Below are 26,586 nucleotides of genomic sequence, written 5' to 3'. Positions count from 1 at the left end.
GGGCGTTACTAAGGAAAATTTTTAACTTCATTACAAAGCTTGCTAATTTAGAGCATTTTTAAAATCATTTGCTGTAATAATTTATATGTATTTAGAATGAAGAATGTTTGGGTTTCAAGAATATGTAACTTTTGAAAAATCGATTTTTTTGATTGTTCTTAATAGTAGTACCACCTTAAACTTAAAGATTGTTTTATCTTTGAGTTACTAGTTATTATATTGTCAAGTAATCTTTGAGAGTTATTAGTAACTCTAAATCTAAGTGAGTTATTAGTAACAAGCATCTCCTTGATGCCAACAAGAGGCCTGTTTATTGTCATGGCAATGTTTATTGATGGAATGAAATTATTTTGAAAAAGAGTATTTTATCTAATAAAATTCGATTAGTGTCTTAACAATATTATTGTTATGACACTAATTAAATTACATTATTTAAAATACTTTTTATAAAAATAATTTCATTACTCTTATTATTGTCAATTATACTAAAAAAAAAAAAAATTTTTAAGTTAAATTTTTTTGCTAAGCAACTTACTTATATTTTTTGTTATTCTCAACCAGATTTATTCATACTTTTTTTGTTTAGTGTCCGAGTGGAACTGTGTTAAAAGGACGAAAAGACTTTACTGACCAACAAACAGAAGGGACTAACTTTGCTGGCTTTACTTGTTGCCCCACAGATTATCCAGGTAAAAATATTTAAATTAAAATTGCTTCTCGGCGCTACTACAGTTTCTCCCCCCCCCCCCTTTTTTTTTTTTTTTTTTGCTTTTTTTTTTAATTTGCTTCGCTTTTTTTTTTTATCTTTTAATTTAAAATTGATTTAGCTTTTGATTTTATTTAACTATTTGCAAATTTTTTAAAAGTTTCTTTTAGTTTTAACCTAAGTTAAAATTATTTTTAAATTAAACTTTAAAGACCGTAGGACAATTATATGATGTAAAAGAAAAATAATGTTGAAGTAAATGATGTCTTAAGAATATAAGTAAGATCATAGAATGGTTTAAGCTTCCTAAAAAATAAGCTGAGAACAAGCTTGATCATGGATATAGAGAGCAGGCCAATTTATTTAAAAAGTATATTTCCAATTATATTATAAGCATAATTTAAAAATCAAAAGTAACTTAGTCTCTAAAATAAGGACTAAGGACGAAGAGAAAGTTGATTAAGTATCTATATATGCTGTTAACCCCTAAATATGTGGTAGTGTTAGCATGCGGTAGTGGTAGAGTGCTGTTCATAAACAAGAAAATCCTAGTTTGATTCCCACCACATCCCTGGTAGTATTGTGCTAAATTCGTTTCTCGGCCTAGTGACCTAGTTTATCAAGGTTTGTATTTCAGAGTTATAAAGTTGATAGAGTACCTGTTGCCTCCTTGACTGTAGTGATCTTCTTGATTTTAGAGAAGTGAACTCCTTCCTAGTGAATATCCTTTGTTCAATTGCGGAAGCTTTTTTACCTCTTAAGTCAAAATAAAAGCAATTTTTTTTTTCAAAATGTTTTAATATATATTATAAAAATTTTGATTGCAAGTTTCTGATGATAATGTTTAAAAAAAGAATCAACACACAAACCAACATCACAATAAATACTCCTAAGGGTAGTATCAGTTTATATTTTATTAGCACTACATACTACACATCTTCTTGATGGGTTTACCTTATTAGGTATGGCATTTACTAATGATGAAAAATGTCTCCCAACTGATCTCATTGGTTTAGCATTAATAGAATAAAAACCTGTAGATTTTAAGTTGGTGTTTTAAGTAGCATAGATTGAAAACGCAAAATCATTTGAAAATGTAAAATCAATAATGCTTTGAGAAAAATAAAATTGATGTTTTTATTAATCCAAACTTTTTAGCTTTTTTAAATTCCATTTCTCTACTCTTTTATGTTTTAATGTGTAAATGGCTAATATTTGATCACCTTGATCAACATTATCCATGTTTTTTTTATATAGGTCAACAAAAGCATGTGCTATCTTTGTTTTCCATATCTAGTTACTTTTGTGATTTGTGACTTTTTTAATGCATTTACTTTATAAATAAATGTTTATTTTATTTCTTTTTTTAGAACTCATAATACCTGTGCGTTCTTTAAAATGAACAAACCTCTCATCTTGTCGTAATTTCTAGGTAATTAATTAATCAATCAATCAATCAAAATTTATTGACAGGCTCAAGGCCCAATATAATAAATATACAATGGGTAAAATAAATTGGATTAGAATAAAACAAAGACTAACGCACTTAAATGATAGTTCGAAAACCTTTATGAATAATAGTTCAAAACCTTTCTAATTTTTTCTTACTGTATCAACACAGTCAGTTTTATTTACTTGAAGATTATAACAAACTTCAACAGAAGTGTAACAATGGTCTATATATATGTACATATTTCATCTCATATTAGTCTACATATTTAATCTAGAACTTGCCTCCAACTTTTTTTCTTTTAGTGTTTGCAAGGCATATAAGCTCAACTATGTAATTACAAATCTTATTGCTAAAAAAAGAGTTTAAGCCGTTGCTACAGTTCAAATTAAGTTCTCTGGATGTATTCCTGGTGTTAACTCATAACTATGGCAGTGACTTTGAAAGTCAGTGAAACTTTTTTTCTGACTGAAACAAACCTTTAAGTTTCCACTTTCCAAAAAAAAAATGATAAAAGTTGATTCATTAAGTGAAATCATGAATAAGTAATAAGCCTTGTAATTTATTTATAGAATTTCATTATATTGAAGAATTAGAATGTTAGTTTGATATTAAAATGTTTTTTTGTTTGTTTGTTTTTTTATCAAATTTGTAAACCTTTAAAAATTGTTACTTTAAAAAAAATTTTTTTTCTGTTTAGACCTCCATTATATAAATGAAAACTATTTTTGTTGTCCTTCTGGAACTGGAGCTTATTGTAGTAAGTAATTTTTTATCTCTTTTTTTAAAGTCATTTTATGCAGCAAATTTTCAACTTTCTAATAAACTTATATATACATACCTTTATAAAAATTATACAACTTGTGTAAACACTGGCTTTAAAAAAATTGTAAAACTTTTGTAAACACAAAAAGTTTTTACTTAAAACACAATTTAAAAATTAAGGCAAAAATCTAATAAAAAATGTATAATAAATATACAATAAAACTAAAAGCTAAAACCATATTAAAAAATAATTTTGGCGTCATCTGTAAGGAAAGAGACATGAACTTTATATTTAAATGCTCTTCCACTGTGCTCATTGACAAGACCGTAAGGTCTTCTTGAGGCACCTAAATAAAAAATTATAAAAACGATTTTTTAAATCATTTTAAAACATAAAAATCAAAATAAATGCAAAAACAAAAAAACTTGGTTTAATAAATGAGTTATTTTACCTTAAGTTTAAGAATATGCTTAAATTATTTTTTTTTTAAAAAAATTTCTTTGAATAGAAGTAAAATAATTTATTCATTCTAATTTTTTATAATATAATTTTCATTTTAACTTTTGCAGCTTTTTACTGGTGTAATTTTTGCAATAGTATGTTTCTACTTTTAAAACTATCTTCAAGAAATAAAATATAATTTTGTAATTATATTTATTAAGTATTCGAAACATTTACAATTTAAATTAAACCTTCTCTTTTACAAAAAAATTTTTACACAACAATTTGTCAAAATCTCATAGTTGCTGTAGCTGGATATACGTTTAAATTTCAGCATCGATTCTTACTATGCTGGGATTACAGACTGGATATTAAGAACACCACTGAATTAAATTTATAATTATTGAGCGTTAAAATTCTATAAAACTTTTCCGATTTTTTTTCAATTTCAAATTTCAATTACCCGATTTATTTATATAAGAGAATTTTAGAAGACTAAAATTCTTTTGTTTCAATAGATTTCTTTTTGAATAAAGTTCCTAAAAACAACTTGCGTGTTTATAGAAAATTTTTGATCTTGATTTCGCTTTAAAGGAAATATAAAAAAAATGGTATTGCGTTTTCTACATTCTATTCGAGATTTCTTGTTAAAAACAATTTTTAGTTAAAAGTTTATATTATGTGTTAGCAATGTATAAGATATAAATAGAAATATTTGTATGGGTAATTTTTGCGAGTCTTTGAGTAAATTTAATAAATTTAATAGCTGAGTAACTGTAAGTTACTGTATTAACTTAACTGGTAGTTTTGATTTAGTTTAAGGTAAATTAACTGATGTACTTTATCCTTTCAGTAAATCAATATTTTATAAGTTATATTTACTTTTAGTAAATATACCTAAATATAAATTTAAAATAATAGTGGCTTCCATGCAGAGATTTAAAAATATTTAAATTAGAAAAGAAAAAAAATTAACAAAAAAAAAACAACAGAAAAAACAAACCAATCGCGAAAATATTTTTTTTTAAGCAAAAACTAATTGCGACAGTGTAAAAAGCAATCCTGATACGCTTAATTCAAGCCCTGATTTAGTTTTTTTAATTTTTCTAACACTTTGTTTTGATCTAAGATTAACAGTATATAAGACCATTAGATCTAACTATCTGAAAATGCAAACATTATAAACTTGTCAAATCCACACCAAAAATCCCAGCATTTTTAAATTACCCAATTTTTCAATCATCAACGGTTGTATGTGTTACTAGAAATCAGTGCCCCTCTAATCTGCCAACTGGCCTATGTAAAGGGTGCAAGTAATTATAAGTCATTTCTTAATAAAAGGTTAGATCTAATGGTCTTATATACTGTTAATCTTAGATCAAAACAAAGTGTTAGAAATATTTACAAGCGTCTCAAAATGGCTGAAAATGGGACTTTTTAGGCGAGTTGACATTTTGCTTTTAGATATATTCAAGTTCTAAACTGCAACAAGCTGTCTATATTTTGCCCGTTTATTGCAGACAGTAGTAGCTAATCAGAAAAGCTATCTGTAAAGACTTGTGGATGAACAGAATAATGCTACAGTTAGTTTCATTTTAGCATATTTTAGCAATTTTATGATTTTTTCCAAAGTTGAGGAGGTCATAATTTTTTTCTAATTTAACACAAGTTAATAAAAACCACTTTTTTAAAGAGAGAACTATCCAGAAAATAGTTCTAGAAAAAATGGAACACTTATTGAAAGTGAGAAAAAAGTTGTACAGCTCTAAAGTAGTCTGTTTTGACAATTTGTAAATCGAGGGGAACCACTGTGTCATGTTTGTAAGGCTATATTTCCGAACCGTTGTACTTGGAAATCTGAAATTTCAAATTTAACCTATCTACATGATGCACATAACAATATGTAATAATCAGGAAAATCAGAGATGGTGCCCCGCAAAGTTTTCTTTAAATTGGTTGAAATATAATGATTTGACCCTAATATTCAAAATTCCCTTTTTCTATTATGAATCAATCTATTAAGATATTTTGACAAAATCTAGCCATTACAATGTTTTTAAAATATAAATTCAAAATATTCATTCAGACTAAAAGGTTTGTAGCTATTTACTGTTTAAAATCGAAAATTTTATTCTATTAATTTTATCTAGTTTATGTTTTGAGAACCTTTTGAATATATCAAGTTTATTCTAGCTCTTCCCTCATGTACTTTAGCTGTTCTAGAATATTCTAGCAATGGTTTTGAACCTTATTCTTTAAAAGGATTATCTCTCTCATCAACAAAAGCTAAATATTTCAATAGACAATTTAACAGTTAATATTCCACAATTGATAGCTTGCATGCTATGTACTATAAATTTCATTATAAGTTATATCATTGACTGTTCAAAGTTCGTAGCATAAAAAAATTTAATAACTCTAAAATTTAGCAATTCACTAACTTTCCCAATGGGCACAAGGACGTCCATTGTACCTCCAAAATGGTCTGTATGTCCAATGACATCCAAAACAGTCCGTTCGAAGGTATAATAGACCCTTTTGGATGTTTTATGGACATATAAATTTTGACCGTTCATTCAGCGTTTAATTTTATTCAGCACATTCTCATACCGACTCCATTTCTAGCAACTATAAAAAATGGAGTCTTGATATAAGAAATAAAGTCTTTTTTTTTGCCACAAAGCCTAAATTTAATATACACTTGTTTTGGGGACTAAACACGAATAGAAACCCTCATTTGGATAATAACAAGGTTACTTCATAAATAATTAAATCCAAATATTGACACAAATCATTACAAAAAATAAAAAGTAATATTTTTGACAATATTGATCTATAAATACAATCTACCAAAAAAATTATTTTTTTGGCTCATTTTAATGTCGCCAATTGCACCCTTGATGTTGCTTGCATCATAACCAATTTTTTCACCAACAATAGTATCTAAAGAAAGATTATTTATCACAAAATTGTCTGTCAATCATAGATCATGTTTTAAAAAACCAAAACTAAACAACTAAATTCAAATACAAAGTAAATAAACTTTGCATTTGAACTTGATTTTCAAAAAGTCAATAAACTAAAAGAAATCCACAATAACAATTTATATTAAAATACTTGTTATTAGTTTTGGAAAGTCATACATAAAAAAGCTAAATTAAAATAAAAAAAGACCACAAATATATTTGCAAATAATGAATAGGAGAAAATGAACAATGTACTACTGTTTAATGTTCTGCTCTTTACTGTTAACTAAAATATTTCGGTCTTATATAAGATGCAATAGCTACAAATTCTCATTCAATGCTCACCTTTTATGCATTTATAACGAGGAGTACTCGTAAATTTACTTTTTCCTTTTCTTCCATCCTTGCTAAATAATGCAGGTATTCCATGATAACGTTCGAATCATTTTTAACTGTTTACGGTAGAGTTGCTCCTCCCACTCCTCTCATTTGAGTAACCTTAAAAATTATTTAAATTAACTAAAAGCATAATTAAAAATAGAACTAAATTTAAATAGAGTCACAACATATTGTGAGCAAATTAATCACCTTTTTTTTACAAGTTTTTGTAAGTACTAATGCGAATCTCTACAATTTATAATATAAAATATCTAATAAATTTATATTGCATACAAAATTTATATTGAAAAATAAAGAAATGTAAATCTATTATTAGTATAAAGAAGTTCGAATTTATTGATTTCAATTTTAAGAAAGATAAAGACTTATGGTCACAAAATAAACTTTTTGAAGGAAAATTTTTTGGCCTATTTGATTACCTTTTATAGTCCATATTTATTAATTAAATTTATAAATCCAAATAAAAAAGATATTATTATAGAGCTATATAGTTAAACCACAAGGTAATATTCGATAACTATAACTAAATAGTTATATTTAATCAGTATAATAAGTTATATTTTCAACTTTAATAAGTTGAAAAATTGACAACTTTTAAACTTTATTTTTTTAACAATTTTATTTTAACTAATTATTCACGTATACCTAAAAGTAAGTCCATTAGACGTCGGAGAACTTACTATTATAGACTTAAACGTTTTTGGATGTCCAAAATCGTCCAAGTCCAAAAATGGTACGTCTTTAGATGTTCAAAGATGTACCATTTTGGACTTGGATAAATGGACCTTAACAGTACGTCCTATGGACGTCCTGTGCCCATTGGGTTATAAATAAAGTATATTCTGTGAAGCAATTTTGAAGAGCAATATGTTTCAGATTTAAGTAACAGTGTCTTCAAGTTTTTATTCTGATTTCATTTTTACTACATTTAAAACAACAAAATAACATTTCAAAATAAGAAAACACAATACAGATTAAAAAATTACATTGTTTTATTAAAAAAAAAAAACAAATTTTAAAACTGTTGCATTGTTTAAAGTAGAGTAAAATAAATGCCAAACCTATAAACATGTAACACTTTATAAACAAAGATTTAGTAAACCATTATTTTATAATAAATACCAAATATTTATACTATTTATAAAGTATATGATCATTTTTAGATAGTGTTAACATCCCAACATCCCAACTTTGAAAAATAAAAAAAAGGAAAATAATTGCTAATTAAAATAGTCATAACTAAATGAAATATTTTAATTGCTTTTTAAATCCTATTTATGCTTTCTATATTTTATTTAAGATTTAGGGATAAGTAAATATTAGCGTATACCCTTGTTAGTTTAAAATTTTTTTGTAATAAATAAATTAGAAGACTTGAAAACCAAAAGTGGTCTTAATAGATAATTTAAAAAGTAAACTATGCATGTATTTTCATTATTGCTCTTGGATTTTAAAATGAAGTAGTATTCAATACAAAGTTCAATTAACAGTCTTGCTCTTCGATAGTCTAATCTTCTGACCATAACATTTTTTTATCTTTATTAAATAGTGAACCTGAAAAAGTATTTTATTTTTTTATTACTTAGTTTTAAAAGTTAAATTAAACAAATAACATAGGGTTCCTAACAAAGACTTCTTATGAACTTCAAAAAAACCAAATATACTCATACAGGTCTTGTGACTAAAATTTTACGATGTTGTGATGAGGGAGAGGAGGGAGGGGGTCAAAAACAATTAAAAATTGCGTGACGTAATTTATGGACGACTACTTTGGTTTTAAAAAACAATTTAAAAGGATTTGAATTGAATAAATCATTTAAAATTTTTACATTTTCTTGAGCTTTTTTACTAATTGTTTTCCTTTTTTATTTTATGTTTTTGTTGATATTTACTCATCAGCCCTAAATACTTATTTATACTGCGTTGTTTTTAATAAAACTTAATGCAATTTTTTGTGATTGATCACAATTATCTCATTTGTCTTATTTTATTTTTTTAAATTATTCCGCTGGAAGATTGTTAGCAAAAATTTATTTTATTGCTGAAGTTTTTTATGTACTTATACTCTTTTATTCATCACTTATTTACTTATGTAACGGGGCTTGGCGATGAAACAAGTCTGTCTTCTTCTTGCCCCAGCCAGGATTTTTTATTATTGTAATTTCTTTTTTATAATTTTTAACTAACGGCAAAATGAAAAAGAAAAAAAATTAGTTTAAATAAAAGTTAAGTTGATAAAAATAATATAAAGTTTGAGCAGATTTTGAAGTTTCTTATACTCTAGGAAAAAAAATTTTTTTTTTCAGAGTATAAGAATGGAAAGGGGTTTTTGAGTTTCTTAGGACTAATAAAAGGGTTTTTAGGACTTAATAAAAGGGGTATCTTAATAATAGGGTGGGTGGGAATTTTTTACAAAAAACAAATTAAAAATTTAGTTCTAATGTGGCTCTTGGTCAAATGCACATATTTTAAATAGCTGTTTCATCATAATTGCAATTGGATTACATAATTTCAATAGGATATATTGCAGGTCTTGTTAAGAACCGTTACGCCATTTCAAACAAAATTCACCTAAGCGTTAAGCCATTACTTTTTTAAATTACAATAGGTCTGTTCCCAGTCCAATTGCCGTAAACTTATTGTATTGCATTCTGGTATCGCTTAAGGGGTGATAGTGATTGTTTACTTTTATTAAAAGCTTTTGGCTGTAAATTCTTTTCAAATAAATTCTCTGCTTTATTACTCAAATGATTTTGAAAAAGAATTTGATGAAAATTTGTGTGCTAGTAATTAAATTTAGCTTTTGTTTTAAAAGCATAGAAATGTTCTTCCAAACAAGTTGTAGACTTTATGACTGAAGATGACTTTTTAAAATGGAATATATGTGACCTACAGAACTTTTTATCAAAAAGGTTAATCAAACCGGAAATAAAGCAACGTTAACAAAGAATGAGAACGAGAAGTTTTCATGACAAAGAAAGATGTAGATTCTTTGGTACAAATAACAAATTATAATTGTGGGTATGACAAGCTTGTGTCATATCCACAATTATAATTTAACAAAAAATGTTGTTCCTATATCTGATATTCCCAATGTTGCTCAAGAAATCAAAGTTAATATTTCCTTGCATCCATCTCTCCCTAAAACACCTTATGAAGTTGTAACTTATTTAGATTGTAAGATTACATATAAAGCTTTATTGATGCAGTTAGCTACAAATTTTGACGAAATTTCTGAACTGGAACACTTAACAAGAAAGCAGTCATGTAATAATGATTGGTATAAACACCGCAAAGGCAGAGTCACTGCATCAAAAGTTTGTAGTGTTGATTGTAAAGTAAATAATGACCTAGAGATTTTATGTCCAGAAAAAATAACATCCATTATCATTGGCATATTATGTAACTCAAAAGTTTTTAAAACGAAAGCTACTTCCTGGGGATTACATCATAAAAAAGATGTACTCAAAGCATACTTAAAATAAAAAAAATTATCGATTTATGAAAGTGACTGAGTGTGGTTTATTTGTAAATAAAGATTTATCAATATTTAGTGCATCACCTGATTCCCTTGTTCATTGTGATTGTCGTGGCACTGGATGTGTAGAGGTTAAATATCCTTGGACACAGAGGGTTAACAATTCCAGAATTTGCCGCTATCAAAGGCACATTATTAATATTTGAAAAAAATACAATTGTACTTGATCCTTAACATTCTTATTATAGTCAAGTTCAGTGTCAAATGACTTCCACCGGTTTTTCATACTGTGATTTTGTTATTGAAACTTCAAAAGACTTATTTAGTTATCGTGTTGATTTTTCAATTGATTTTGAGCAAAGTTGTGTTAAAAAAATTGAATATTATTACAATACTATTATCTTGCCTTATATGATAAGCGAAGTAATCTTCGATACTATAGAGTCTGTTTTAAATGAAACTTTACTAAAAAGTTTGTGACAATGATAAAATTGATGATGAAATTGATTTTTTTATTTCAAAACATTTAATATTACTAAAGGTCAAAATAAGGGCTGTAAACTAAAAATATTTTTTTTAGTTACATTTATTTTAATTAGTTAAACATGAAATATTTTAAAATGTTTTAAAATTTTTTAATTTATATATTGTTATGGTTCTTGTAATCAACTAAAGGAGGTGCTAAATTAGTAATACCTGCGATTATAATAAAGATATGGTCTAGCAAATCAATCATACTCAGCGGTAAAGGTGTTTGCAGTAATCGAAAGTCTTTTATGCGAGCAATTGCACGCTCTACGTGATTGCTAGCTCAGGCTATCAGGGCAGTTTTAGAAGTTAACTTACTGGTAAACTTTCGTTTGCTTTTAAAAAATGGTGGTATAACTAATTTAACTTTCCTTGCAATTAAAAGATCACTGATATTGAATCCTTTATCCACCATTACAACATCTCCTTCATTTAATGTGTCGAGGTAACCTGATGTTTTGATAATATATCGATCTGAAGATGAACCACCGTATGCTTGAGATATATAATTAATCATTCCGGAAGGTGCTATGCTGATAGCTTTTTTCCAAGTGTTTTGATTTTTGTAACACGAATATGTTTGAGCTTGTGCTTTGGGAATACTTGGTTGCTCACATTGACCTTCTGTGCAGCCTAGTATTGAAACCACATTATCTCCAAAAGGCCTAAAATATTCTGGGTAACAAGTTTTATTGTGCTCCCAAGTAACTAACTGAACAAAAAATTTAAATTCAAAGGCTAAAAAAGGAATCCAGGTTCTTAGGGTGCGAGAAACAGTAGCTTTTGAAAGACCAAAACGATAAGATAAGTCTTCATGGCTACACCCCATTTGAATCTTCATTAAAGTCAAAAGCATAAGATATTTACCATTCATTTGCTTCAATAGACCAAACATTTTCATGGCGGTTGATTTGTTGTTTAATGTGTTGTTTGAAAAAGAGTCACGGTAGTTTGTGAGAAATGGAAATTTATGTTAAAAGCACTTGTATAACCAATCATACATTAAACCTGTTTGTATACCTGTCATACTTTTCAGTAATGTATCATTTTTACTTATTTCAGAATAGGAAAATCTTTGCAACTTTTTAATTTTTTTTTTATACCAATGATTTCTTCATTAAGATTTTTTATTGTTTTATTTGCCAAGTCTAGTTGGTTAAATAAATTAAGACTAAATTTAATAAATTAAAATCATCTTGCTTTTTACGTAAAAGTAAATGAATATCTTCTTGAAACGTTCTGCAACAAGCACTGTTTTCCGCATAAGTAACACAATAAATATGAAAATCATTAGTCTCTGTAGTCCCTGTACATACTTCTTGTTCAACTGTATTAAAATGAATAGTGCTGACATAATGGGATATGATGTATTGAGTTTTTTTAACTTTTAGGGAGAATGCTGTTGCAGTATGCCTGCATGACTTTTGATAACATGCCTAAAAAACAATGAGGTTTGAAAAACACTTTTACGACTTTCTGCTTAACTATGTTAGTGATACGAAATCCCAATCATTTAACACAACAAAATTTACTGCAATTATACATCGTAGTAAAATTGTTAGAAAACTGATAATTATTTACATTTAATCATGATCAACAAAGATTACAAATAATGAACATTGTCATTTAAAATAAACTTTATAAAATTTATAGTGTATTTATTCATGAAACTTATACATTGCTACAATGTTTTAAAAACAAAACATTTTATACAACTTTAATTAACATTTATTCATAAGTTTCTTATTTTAACATGTGTTACTATTCATTATGCTACATAATTTGTTTTCCTTATAATATGCTAAGCTTACTTTTCATCATCGTTTCTGCGATAGTTACAGCATCCAAAAACAGCACAATAATCTCCATGGTAATCTCCATTAATCTTTTTTTTTTACTAAAAGCTAACATTTGAGTTTGGTATTTAAATTTTTACAACAAGTAACAATAGTTGTTTTTATCTTCAGCATTTGCTAAAATGCTGCTAAAAACAAAAGCATGTGGTTCCACCTGGAACAGATCTATTAACAGACTTTTAAAGTTATTTGGAAAACATTGTAATTAATTGTTGTAAACATTTTCACCACAAGAGTGAAATAATTATTTTTAGATAAAAAAAATAGAAAGTTTATAAAAATTTTAACTTAAATTTATTTTATAACATTTAAATTTTTTTTAAATCCTAAAAAGCTCCGTTTTAATTCACCACAAAGCATTTGTTGGTCTCGGGGCCAACCAAGTTATATAATTTGTTAGAGAGCAAAGGCTCAAGTTTAGTGTCGTGCTGCAATTGCTTTAGTCTGTCTGTTGATATTGGCAGATTTTGAACTAAAGTGTGGACCATAATGTTGCAGTCCTTATTTAAGCTATCATCCACGTCAAAAATGTTGAGGTGGGCAGGTGATAAAGAATCAGCAATGTGTAGATCTTTTCCTGGAACATATTTTACTACAACTTGATATTTTTGGAGTCTTATCAGAAGTCTTTGTATGCGAGGTGGCTAGTACTGTCCCTTAGTACTTGAAGCTTTTCCAGTGATACATCGACAGACATTATAGCAATGGAAAAATCAAGTGTTTCTCCTTGAAGAATTTTATTTAGGGACCCAAGATAGTAAAAATTTTATTTGAAGAGGTATAAGTCACAATTGCTTCTATATGACTGAAATCGGGATAACAGACCTTGTGCTTCACTTCGAATATTCATTTTAAATCCTATGTCATTTGAAATTTGTTCAAGGCAATCGATTACTGTAGGATATAGTGTCAGCAGTCGGTCTGTTGCATTTTGTAAGGAACTGAAACGAACACTGTGGGTAGCAGCCAGTTCAAGAGACTGATCCACATCCTCAAGAAGAGATTCTTACTTCTTAAATATATTATTTCATTTCCTTGAGTTTCTGTATAAAAAAGTCTTTCATTTCTGTACATCACCAGGCTTGTTTTCTGTACCAAAAAGGTTAACAGAAACAACAGAAGATTTCGCACAAGCTTTCATAACCAGATTTGTTCCATGAGATCCATAATAAATATTTATTGCCGTGGGAGAACACTGCATCAAGTGTGTTGCAACTCATTTGTTTATTCCTTGCATATTGCTTGCAACATCAAAAGGCATACCCACACACTTTTAAATATTTACGTTATTTAATTTGAGTTCATCTTTGATTTTTTTACTTATTCCTTCACCAGTTGTTGTTTCAGTTTCAACCATTGAAATCAGATGCTCCTTTACAACGGCCTCTTCTGCAGCAAGCGTAAAATAACGTAATACAATAGAAGTTTGCTCACAAAGTGTAATATCAGTGGTGCCATCAGCTGATAGTGAAAAGAGTACTGAATTATTTACCTCTTCTGAAATATCCTTCTTGACCATCTGTGTCATAGTATAAATTAGCTTTTTTTGTGTATAATTAGAAAAAAACATAAAAAGTTAGAAATTTTTTGCATTATTTGGATTGCTTTGCAAACAATGCAGAAAACTTTGTCTAGTGATATAGAGTAGGTTAGCCATGACCTTTTCTACACAACTTCAATGTCATTAACTTTAACTGATTCAGTGTAATACTTAGATAACCTTGAATGTTTTGTTGGCTGATTTGGCCCTAATAGAATAAATTGCATTTTATCGTCTTTGCAATTTTTAGTTCTAGAAATTTAGCTGGATCATTTTCATTGACATTTACAACGTTGTCTGGTTACTTCTGATAATCTTTTCTACTAGAGTTAGGTCCATCGCTGCAGTTACAGGCACTTCATAATTACCCATTTCTACAGTCACTTACTTAGTTTCAGTAGTTTTTCAGTTTCTGAATGTTTCTGAATATTGTAGTTCTACTCCTTTATCTGCTGCAATTATGACATCTTGATTATTGTCTGTTTCTAGTACAGATGATTGGTCACTAATCTCTGTGATTGGCTCTGTTTCAATAATAGGCTTACTTGTGATATTCACAATGGATGTTGATGTTAATTCTACATTCTCTGTTGCTGTAAAAGATGTCCCAGATTTTTCTCTGTATTTGTTGCACTTGCATTGACGCGAGACCTGCCGTTAACTTTTAATTGTTATGGATCATTACCAGCTGCTTTCTTCAATTCACCAGATTTGTATTTCCATGTTGCCTCTTTCTTTTTTTCCCTTTATTTCAGCTGAAACATAAATAAATATAAAGTTAAAAAAATATCCTATGATAGAAACCAGGGCATTGGTTTCTTTGAGTTATAACTATTATCGGTCCATGGAATTTATAAATAGTAGCACTATTTATAAATTCCATGGACTGATAGGGAGTGGACTGGAGCATATTGAGTAGTAGTGAATGAAAGTAATAGCAAAAATTCATTAGGCACACAACTTTATTTATCAAACATATATTAACCATATTTATCAATGCAAAGCAAATGAATTCATGCATTTTATATATTTATTGTTTTGAACTTTTCAATAACAATTTTCTCTTTTTTCTGTTCATGGGATGGGTAATTTCATCAGATAAAGAGGAGAACATCGTTTAATCGTTCGTCACTACAATGCTTGTTTTCGGTATCTTTTTCGTTTAGCAATACTGCCTAACCTTATTCTGTTTCAACCATCCTTGCGTCAACATAACGTTCTCTTCGTTTTTTTAGCCGAGATGCTCGTTGTTCAGCTGATTCGTTTGCTCTAGCTCGAAATTTCCGTTCTCTTTCTCGAGCAAGACAAGCTAATCGATTAATTTCAGTTTCAGCTTTCTTTTTTATATTTAGCTATCTTCTTTATATTTCTACGTTTATAAGATATTTACTTTAAAAACTTTATTATTTTTAAATACTATTTATAAGTAAAGATTAAAGCATTACTTACTTTTTTACAGTATAAAATCTATCAATTTCAAGTCAACAACGTTTTTTATTATTAATATTTCACAGCGATTTTATTTATTTACGCTAAACAAAGTTTTTTGTTTTTTGTTTGTTTCAATTACTTTTCTTAACGAACGTTTTATTTACGCTAAGGGGTCGTCCATAAAGTACGTACGCCAAAAATTTTGAAATTTGACCCCCCCCCCTCCCCCCTGTTGCCATGCGTAATTTTATGTCCCCACCCCCCCTTAAAAGTACGTACGTTTCTCAAATACCCCCCCCCCCCCTCAAATATCCCCCCCCCCATCCCTCCTGTTTTTTTTTTCTTTATTAAAAAGTTTAATTAAAAAAAAAAAAGACGGAGGGTACCTTAGATACTTTATACTACCCCAAAGCTTTTTGCTTACGCATTTTAAAAACGTCTTTAAGTATAAATGCAAATAATAATTTAAATAAATTTAAAATTTATTAATGTAAGTGTGTATTTGGGCGAAAGGTTTATGCGGCGGCAATAGTCGACGGAGATCCAGGTTCGATTCTCGGTGAAATCTAGGAAAACTTTTTTTGTTTTTTTAACGAATCAAATGTAAATAAACTATACTTAAGGTGGACGTTTTTTTCAGGCACCCCTCTTTAGTAAGTAAAAAACGAGTCTAAGGTGAGATCAGTAATATTGAAAACAAAGGGTAAAACCCAGTGGGAGGGAGCAACAGCAAATTTTGTGCCCTTTTGCTATTTTAAGAAACTTTTTATTTTAGCAAAACCTAGCGGTCTTTGAGACGCCATTGACACGTTTTTTTTGGGGTGACTCCGTCCCATCAACCACGGCCCTCAGGTCTTACTCAGGGCCAGTATATAAGGGCGGGCATGTGTGCATGGGCCCCCTCAGGATTTTTTGATGTTTTGATTTTTGATGATAGAACACTTTCACACAACGTGCAAACTTAAGTTTGTTAATATGCCAAATGAGGTGGCCTTGCAAAAAATTTGGATGGCGGAGGCCATCCAAATTTTTTTCCAAATCTAAAAGTTATAACCATGCAAAATTTACACCCCTCTCATTTTGGGGGTCGGGAGGGTAAGCGTTTTAAGGCTTTTTGTTCACAGGCCTCCGCCATCCCGATATTTTGCAAGGCCTCCTCATTTGGCATAGGTATAAACAAACTTAAATTATGAGTTTGCACGATGTGTGAAAGTGTCCTATCTGGAACATCAAAAAATTCTGAGGGCGCCCATACATGTGTGTGCATAGAGGAAAACTATACCCTCTACTTCATATACCATACATCTTTTTATGTTGGCAAACTAGAATCTTTAGTCAGAATGTAACTTTTCTATTGATTAGCTGGTTAATTGTGATAAATTAGAAAATCGAAGTACGTACTTTTAAATTGAACCCTACCCCCCCCCCCCCCTCCCATACGCTTTCGTACGCTTTTTGAAGACCCCCCCCCTCCCCCCTATGAGCGTACGTACTTTATGGACGACCCCTAAACTAAAGTTTGGTGTATTTCTTTTATTATTACCGCTGATCTAGTGTTTGTTTTGCGCGGACACCAAACAAACAAACAAACCGACGTGAAAGCAAGTTAAATTAAATAAAAAGTTGTAAAAAATGTCCTGATAGAAACTTATAGAACTAAAATATTTTCTCTTTGAGGATTGGGGGCCCAATTTCTTTTTAGGGGCCTAGTTTCCTGAGCCAGAATCAGGGCCCAGTACAAGTCCTCCTACCCTCGTACTGGGCCACCACGTCCCTGATATATATATATATATATATATATATATATATATATATATATATATATATATATATATATATATATATATATATATATATATATATATATATATATATATATATGTATATATGTATGCATGTATATATATATATTACTTTTAATAAATAAAAGAATACATATATATACATGCATACATATATACATATATATATATATATATATATATATATATATATATATATATATATATATATATATATATATATATATATATGTATATATGTATGCATGTATATATATATATATTACTTTTAATAAATAAAAGAATACAGTTATAATTTATTTTGTATATATATTACTGTTTGAAAAAATCCATTATTGAGCTTTTTTTTATTTAGTGTCCAACGCTTGCAACTGTAAATCTACCAGTTTAAAAGGCGGAAAACTCCCAACTATTAATAAAATTGCAAGTTAGGTACAATAGAAATGAATGGCAACAAAGTCGATCAACTCAACACTCAGAAACTCAGAAAGAATGTTTTGTTTATTAAAATAAAACTTAAAATATGTTACTTTTTTTTTTCATAATAACAATAGAAAAACGTAAAAAGTTTTTATTTTTCTAATTCAATTAAAATTATAAGTAGCCCTTTTTAAAAGATGAAGGTGCAGGATTATATTAGCAGTATGATTTAGTTTACAGATATTTGGTGTTCTGACCATTTCAAAACACAACTTTCAAATTTATTTTAAAAAAATATAATTCCATAATGTTTAATATATATTCAAAGTGATCAACTTTAAAAAAATAAAAACAAATCGTCTACGGCGTAATAATAGATGAAATGAATAGATGAAAATGAAATTAATTAAATTGAAGATAAAAGCTAGAAAGACAGTGAGTTAAAAGTAAAAGATACTCAACGTTGTTTGTACTGTAAAAAAAACTAACAATAATCTACAGTTTAATTCTTAGATTTGAAAAATAAAAATGAAATCATGCATAAGTTAATCCAAGAGTTTTTAATTAAAGAGTAATTAATCAAAGATTTCAGTGCTGGGACATATAAAGATCTGTGTGATCAAAAAAATATTCGACTGTTAAACATCCAGAATGCAAACCTACTTTAAAAAACGAAGTGGTGGAATTATGACATACTGAATAATCTGACAACATAAGTTAGAGAGGATTTAATGCTTTTCAATGCCGGTAGTGAGGTTTTAAAATAATGAGCCAAAAATTAAATAATATACTGGCGTTACAAATCACCTGAAGATTTGATAAAATTTTCAAATCGCCTAAAATTTTTTTTTCTAAAAAACAACAAAAAGTACAAATTATTCTGTATTCTGTTTTTCCGTATTTAAACATGTTTTGATTATGTTTGTATAGCACTATATCTTCTGTTTCTAAATAAATCACAGCTAATAAAAGGGTTGCTCGAGTCCGTTGTTGTTTGATAGGTTACTCCAAGAGAGTGAGTTTCAATTAGCACGCTATTTATACATATTTCCAAGGGTACATTAATTGTTTTATATAAGCAGCCAATCCAAACGATTTACGTTTATGACAATTTGATTAGCGCAACACGCGTTTTACCAGTATTCACTCGAATTTATTTATTTCAATGGGTTTAATGTTGGACTGGGTTTCGAACGTAGCAACTGTGCTAATTAGTTTATAAAAAGTGATTTTTCATTTTTTGTAAAAAAATAATCTTTTTTTATACAACAATTTCTTTAGCATCCTCTCCCCCAACTTGCCTCTTTCCTAATTCAATTTATTAACTTGTATGAAGGCAGCTTTCAAAGCACCTAATCCATGCATGTAATGTACTCAATCCAAGCTCAGTGGAAACTGTATTAAAATTTTTTGAAAAAGCAACATTTAGATTGTTCATATTTAAAGGGGTCAGTCCACAAATACTACATACTTGACAAGAATTACTTAAAAACGAAACTGTAGTTGCCACTTTTCCATCAATCATAATGCATTCTAACTTATGTATGATAATAAAGGAATTAAAGACCGTTGGTTTCAAATAACAGGTTTTGAAGAAAATATATTCTTGTTTAATAACCTCTGCACTTTCTTTTACATATTGAAATCGTACCGAACAGCAGTAAAGTGTAGAGGTTGGTACATCTACAATTAAACCTAAGTGATCTTTCATCTATATATCAATAAAATGTTTAATTGGAACAATGCAAGATAGAAATAAAGATTGTTCCTCTAAATTACTGATTTACTGATATTTATCTCGTCTTCTGTACTTTGTTTGTACAATGATTTGCTGGTTGAACCATCAAATCCTACTTTGTGTATAAAGACGAGAATAGATTTCTCAGAAGCCTTTACAGATTCTTTAGTATTTTTAAAAACTTGTATGTAGTATGGTCAATAAATCAACTTAAAAATAAATCAAGCTCTGTAAATCAATTGAGGCTGAATAATCAGTAGTTTGTTTTCCACAACGAGGTATGCATACATTTTTTTTCTTCTCTTACTTCATTATAGGTTCGATACAACTTGTTTCTTATAAAAATTGTTCCAATGCAAATTGTTTGGTTATCACCTTTGCCAAGTTAGCAGTCCAAATTCAAAGCTAATGCTTTCTCTCCAGTATACATTGTTGTTGAATTAAATCCACCATCTTTCTCTGATTTTAATATTTGCTTCATAACATTAAGTGTTAAGGGTGTAAAATTTGAAGAGTGAGATGAATACAATCCACTAAGAAAATTTTTCATCTGCAGTAATTTGGAGATTTTTAAAAATAAATTAGATGAGTTAAATAGAACAAAACATCGTGAGTCCATTACTTTAATTTTTATGAAATATCATACCTAAGTTGTGAGAAGAAGTATGCCAAGAAGAAAGCCATAAAAGCAACGGCCTAGTTTTGGCCCTTGTCTGGTTTATCTGTTCCAAAACTTACATCGCTTGTTTGTAGTTCTTTTTCTAACCAGATTTTCCAAAGCATGAAACAATTTTCAAGTAATTTTTATATTTTTTTAAACGATCGGTAGAAAAGAATTTTAATTTAAAAATATAATTATAGTTTTTCAAAGTTTTTAAATAGTATTTGTATTTTAGATAATTAATAACATAATCGATAATTAACTGACATAAGTTTAGGTTTGTAAATTAAAAAAACCAAATTACTTAATATACTGGATCAGCATTAAATTTTATTGTTTCCTGTTGTTTCCATATTTGCAATTAATTATTAAAGTTCATACTTTGTAAGAATTCGAAATAATTAATTACGTATAAACACTTAAAACGACAATGTGCTTTGAACGAATGAAAATGACAATTTAATTTGCGCAACTTTGCACAAGATATTTTTAATGAGAAACCTACAATATCAAGATACTGTAAAAAAGTTATTTCCGGAGTGGGGAAACGTGGGCGAAAAAAATTCTTGAACTTTTTATGGTATTTTTTTAATTATATTTTGTAGAGGTGCACCAATTTTATATTACGATGTTTTCTTCTCGACTAGTAAATAAATGGTCTAGTTTAGTAAATAAAAATTATCGTTTATCTAACTATATTCTAGGAAATGAATTAAAAGATTTTTATTAACCCTAAAACATTTAAAACTATGTATAAAACTAACTTTGTTTTGAAACCAATGTAAACTCTAATTACTCTAAAAAATCTAAATAACTCAAAAACAACAACAACATAAAAAATGATAATAATAATAATAATAATAATAGGCTTATTTATTAATACATGAACGACAATATATTGCCTACTTAGCAAATCGTGTACCTACTAATATTTATGTGTATAGAAATAAAATTTAAAAAATTAAAAAAATTTTTCTGTCTGCATTCTTTGTATTTTGCATTCTGCATTTTTATTTTCATTCTGCCGAAATTGATAACATTATTTTTTAAATATAAACTTATTTTAAATTGAAGTATCCAAAAATATTAGTAACGCATAGCGGTTTCTTGATGACAAGACCATCGGTCTTCCGCAAGTTTCCTGCGTTCTTTAAAGTAAATTCTAATACTTTACAGTTTTATTTTATATATTTCATGTATAACGTAACTATGTGATTTTTTTTTTAATTTTACTTATTCAGTAAAGATTCTATTATATATTACGAATTCGTAAAGATTAAAGAAGAAGAAGAAAAAAAAAAAGAAAGTTAAATTAAATAAGAAATAAATCAACAATCAACCAAGCAGCAAAAAATCAATGGGCTATTTTGATATAGATTGAAATAAGCGTTCAAAGTAACGTGAAACTTTTTTAGCGAATGTAAATACTTTTTACTGTAAATTCATTGAATTCCTTAATATATTTCATCTCCAAAAAGGTTCGAACCACTTCTGCAGCTTATTTAGCTCCAAAGATATAACTATTTTAATATTTTCAATTCATTGACTTTTTATGAAATAATTTCTTAAAGTATATCGTTAAATTTTTGGCACGGAAAAATAAACTTTTTATAATTTTTTTTGCCTAAAAAGTCGCGTTTACAAACTTATAATAAAACTGAATAAGAAATTAAGTCGTAAATCTAAATTATTAACAATTTATAAATATAAACTTTTTAACTGTAGAATATGTTTTAAATTTTTTTTAAAAAAATTTAAATTTTTAAATGTTTTAATTTATAATACGTTAAGCGTAACAAAACTTTGAGGAGAAATATTAGGTTTAAATTAACTTTTATTTTTTATTATATTTAAATTAACTTTTTATTCTATTTAAATTATCTATTTAAATTAACTTTTATTTGAACTTTCTTTAATAAAATGTCAAGTGAAAAACGTGGACCCAAATAAAAGATGCTGAAAACGTCGAAATACGTACAAAATAAAAATGTTAGTCAACGATTTGTTGATAATTTCAGTATAATCATAGATTCAAAAAGAAATTTTACCATTTAGAGTCTGTTTGAATTCATAAATTCACTTGAATTCATAAAGTTGTAGTATGTACCATATTTGGAGAACAAATGAACAAATTTCTCACTTAAGACCTTTGCCTCGTTATGTACATCTGTATCAATAAATCCAAGATCTGTTACTATCTTAGGTATCGAATTGCAAAGATGTAGGACACTGTTTAACTTATAGATGAAAAAAAAATTTTATAATTTACAGAATTAGTACCTCTATACATTATATGTTTACAAAAATATTTATACAATTTATATTTACAAGTATGCAAAAATATGTTTCTAAAAACCTTTAACATTTTATGAACATGATTCCCGATAAAGCATTTTCCGTAGTAAGCTTGTCTTTGAACATTAAGACCACATAGAACTTCATCAAGCTTTTTCACAAGTGGTCCATGCGATTTTTCAAATGTTTTAGTTTTTAACTCTTCTAATTCAATAAACTATATAAAAAACAGCATAACACACACACAGAAACATTTGCTATTACATTGATAAATGTTATCAATAATAATGATACATAAACACACACACAGAAGCATTTGCTATTACATTGATAAATGTTTCATTCACATAAAACTATAGAATATTTTATTTCATTATTTCAAATATTAACTTATTATACCTTAGCATTTTTCTTCTTCATAAAACTACTCTGGGCTGAAAAATTTCATTGAGGTATTCTTTATTTTCAGGAGAACATAGAACTTGTGTTGCCATTGCTTCATGAATTAGCGTTATTTTTTCACAATATTCAGAAATAATTTTTTCTTGTTCATATATTTTCAACTGAAGTGCAATAAACTCATCAAAACTTTTGTTGTTTACAGTTTTATTTTTTAAACACATATTAGCTGCAATTATTATATCTATGAGATGACAGCCATTTTCCAGCATATTAAAAAATTTAAGATAAATTCCTAATGAGATATGCAACGATAGAATGCCAACCTAGATTCATTAAATCAATAAAAATAATATTAAAATGATATAAATAAGTAAAAATATAATATACTATAAAAATGTAATATATTATAAAAATACTTGTGTTAAAGGAATATTGAAAAGTGGTGAATCAATGACATTGTTACAATACTTTGCAAACCTTGGTATTTGACCTTTTTGAATGAATTTTTGAAAATCTGCATCAAGCGTTTCCAGCGTGCGACTGGAACAATTACTTTTTTGTTGAGCATCTGGCTTTTTTAACTCTGCACGAGTTATATGACAAAACAAGCAAGCATGTCGACCTAACATGATAATATAATTTTATACATAGCGTTTAAAAAGCCACTAAATATGATTTGTTTGTTGCACAATTTTATTATTTGAATTTATACCATTTGCACCAGTAATTCCATATGCCGAACATAAAAACTTGTAATCACCAAAGATAAATACTCTTATTTTTTTCTCACTAAAAATAATTTTTTTAAAAGTAGATTAAAATCTATTTATCTAAATACATTAAAAACAATATGATAAAATAGAACCTACTTCCAACACAGTGACTGCAATTGATTAATTTATTGTGTAAACATTGAGAGACCCACAATAAGGTTGGGTTTGTATTTTTTTGCTTCAAAAATACTAAATACATTTGTGTTTCTTCTGCCATTCGGCTTATCAACATTCACAATTTGATAACACATCTTAAAGGATTCACCACCATAATCACCACCAATTTTAATGTGAATTTCGTTATTTTTAATATTGGAATGCTGTAGCAAATTTTTTCTATTTAATTTGAAATTGAATTTAAAATAATTTTAGAAAGTAAATAGATTTTAATAAAAAAGCATATAAAATGGCAACATTTTTATACAGACACACATTTATGTAAAATACTATCTTTACTTTTTTAGAAGATTGAGTTTGTTTATTATATAAGATGGAAGATTTTTAATGTATCCCCATAGGGCATTTTTAACTTCAAATGAATCACTGGAGTCTTTTAAAAGAAAGTTAAACAGAGCATTACAAACTACCCAATCCTCTCTAGACCAGGATTTAGCTTCTTTTCGTTGCTTTTTGTTTGATGCACATTTTGTATTATAAACGACACTTGTGGTTTCAAGCCATCTATAATAAAATTTTAAACATTTTGTTTTTTTATTTATTCACACTTTCATTTTATATATATATATATATATATATATATATATATATATATATATATATATTTTCACATATAAAAATTTTTTATATAAAAATTTTATCACAAAATTCAAAATGAGTTCAAAACAAATCACTGACGTCTCGATAAAATTAGTTAGGGAAATTTTTCAAGAAATGTTCCAAAAACAACAAAATGATATACTATCGTTAATAAGTGCAAATTTAAAACTGACTAATGATCGAATCGATGGATTGCTGAAAGAAATTAGTACATTAAAGGAAACTTGTGAAATGTTAAAAAAAGATAACGTAAACCGAAATGCCGATCAAAATAAAACTAACAAGCAGTTGATAAAGTTTGAAAAAACACAAAAAGACATTGAGGAAAGTCTAACGTTTTATCAAGATTGCAATGACAAAAAAATGAGCGAGTTGGAAAAAAAAAAGTCATCGAATGCAAATATAGGTGAGAATGAAAAAAATAAATTTAGACAGCTGGAAGATCGACAAAGGCGAAATAATCTTCGAATTGAAGGAGTTAAAGAAAATGACAACGAAAGTTGGGATGATACGGAAAAAATAATAATAAATATTTTTGAAAATAATCTCAATGTAAATGGGGTAATCATAGAAAGAGCGCATAGAACTGGCATTATTGAAAAAAAAAATCCAAGAACAATTGTAATTAAGTTACTTAACCATAAAGACAAAGTAAAAATCCTAAAAAATGCCAATAAACTGAAAGGATCCGGAATTTATATCAACGAGGATTTTTCGCTGGAAACTTCCATAATAAAAAAGAAACTTCTTGAAGAAAGCAAATTGCACAGGATAAATGGTAAGTATTCCGTTGTTATATACGATAAGCTTATTGTTAGAGAATTTATAAAAAAAAATAATGATAAATGATTTTCTTACGTTTTTATATTACTTTTTGAATTTTAATATTGCTTTAAGTTATTTCTGATTTAAAATGGCTGATGATACTGTTTTAACAAACATAAATTTTAATTCATTTGTATCAAATAAGTCAATACTATTAAACAACTATTCGGATCCTGATATTAATTTTTATAATAATGATGAAATAATTAAAAATATTAACCCTTTATATTATGACCCAAATTCTAAAAAAATTGCTAATGGAATGGAGGATAACTATTTTTCAATGCTTCATATTAATATTAGAAGTATTCAAAAAAATTTTGAGTCATTAAAACAACTTTTATATAAAATTGGCATTAAATTTCAAATAATTTGTCTAAGTGAGACATGGTGTAAAGATAAAAACATTGAAAACAATTCTAATTTTCAATTACCTAATTATAAAGTAATTCATCAAGTTAGAGCATCTAATAAGGAAGGTGGGGGTTTGTGTATATACATAAAAAACTCAATATTATTCAAAGTTAAACCAAATTTAAGTTCAACTACTAACGATTACGAATCGTTATGTATTGAAATTATTAACAAAACCTCAAAAAATATCGTCATTCATGGTTTATACAGACCGCCTTCAGGAAGCATTAAGGTATTTGAAAACCACATTAAAAAAATAATTAAAAATAAATCGTCTATGAATAAAGCTGTATATTTTATTGGTGATATCAATCTCAATATATTAGATTATGAAAAAAATATATATATTAAAAACTTTTTTAACACCATTTTTCAAAATAGCTATATTCCACTAATCAATAAACCAACGCGAATAACTAAGAAAAGTTCAACATCCCTAGATCAAATTATAACAAATGAATTTATAAATGAAAATATAAGAACAGGAATATTTAAAACTGACGTGTCTGATCACTTTCCGATTTTTATCCTATCGCAAAAATGCATATATAATGCCCAAAATGAACGGGAAAAAATAATTAAAACACGTTTAATAACTGACACTTCTATTAGTCATTTTTATAAGCTTCTATCCTGTGTTAACTGGGACACCCTAAAACTAAATCTAAACGCCAATAAAGCGTATGATATTTTTCTAACAGAGTTTCTTAATCTTTATAACAAGGCATTCCCAGAAGTTACTAAAGTAATCAAAACAAAAACACTTTTAAACCCTTGGATCACGAAGGGCATTCTTAAATCTTCAAAAAAAAAACAACGCTTATATAACAAGTTTCTTAAAAAAAGAACTCTTAAAAATGAAACTACCTATAAAAACTATAAACGGCTATTTGAGTCAATTTTAAAACGCTCAAAGAA

The 26,586-nt window shown here is 27.6% G+C and overlaps 2 protein-coding genes and 2 long non-coding RNA genes across 5 annotated transcripts in view; 2 read left to right on the top strand and 2 right to left on the bottom strand.

Moving 5' to 3' along the window:
- LOC136080865 (uncharacterized) overlaps positions 1 to 17,930 on the top strand; it is a 31,153-nt gene extending 13,223 nt beyond the window's left edge. For both annotated transcript variants that reach the window (XM_065798203.1, XM_065798204.1), the window contains 3 exons: positions 587 to 689; positions 2,857 to 2,916; positions 17,719 to 17,930. In XM_065798203.1, the coding sequence (XP_065654275.1) occupies positions 587 to 689; positions 2,857 to 2,916; positions 17,719 to 17,795 (240 nt within the window). In that variant the 3' untranslated portion in view covers positions 17,796 to 17,930. The remainder of the gene's footprint in view (positions 1 to 586; positions 690 to 2,856; positions 2,917 to 17,718) is intronic.
- A 4,375-nt stretch (positions 17,931 to 22,305) lies between these two features.
- LOC136080054 (uncharacterized) lies at positions 22,306 to 22,901 on the bottom strand. Its single transcript, XR_010638416.1, has 3 exons — positions 22,877 to 22,901; positions 22,539 to 22,694; positions 22,306 to 22,419 (listed from the first exon to the last, which is right to left on the bottom strand). It is a non-coding gene; the product is annotated as an uncharacterized LOC136080054 (long non-coding RNA).
- Positions 22,902 to 23,296: 395 nt separating this feature from the next.
- Positions 23,297 to 23,843, bottom strand: LOC136080053 (uncharacterized). The gene is made up of 3 exons (XR_010638415.1): positions 23,749 to 23,843; positions 23,592 to 23,668; positions 23,297 to 23,501 (listed from the first exon to the last, which is right to left on the bottom strand). It is a non-coding gene; the product is annotated as an uncharacterized LOC136080053 (long non-coding RNA).
- Positions 23,844 to 24,543: 700 nt separating this feature from the next.
- Positions 24,544 to 25,278, top strand: LOC136080381 (uncharacterized). Its single transcript, XM_065796997.1, has one exon. It carries the CDS (start codon positions 24,544 to 24,546, stop codon positions 25,276 to 25,278), a length of 735 nt encoding a protein of 244 aa, XP_065653069.1.
- Positions 25,279 to 26,586: the final 1,308 nt, after the last annotated feature.

The sequence above is a fragment of the Hydra vulgaris genome, chromosome 05, assembly GCF_038396675.1.
Source record: "Hydra vulgaris chromosome 05, alternate assembly HydraT2T_AEP".
NCBI classification, from domain to species: Eukaryota; Metazoa; Cnidaria; class Hydrozoa; order Anthoathecata; family Hydridae; genus Hydra; species Hydra vulgaris.
The sequence above is the reverse complement of the archived record's forward strand: the minus strand, read 5'-3'. Positions and strand labels throughout refer to the sequence as shown.

Bases quoted from the DNA above. Each gene is read 5' to 3' on its own strand.
- LOC136080381 (XM_065796997.1), top strand. From the start codon at position 24,544: ATGTTCCAAAAACAACAAAATGATATACTATCGTTAATAAGTGCAAAT.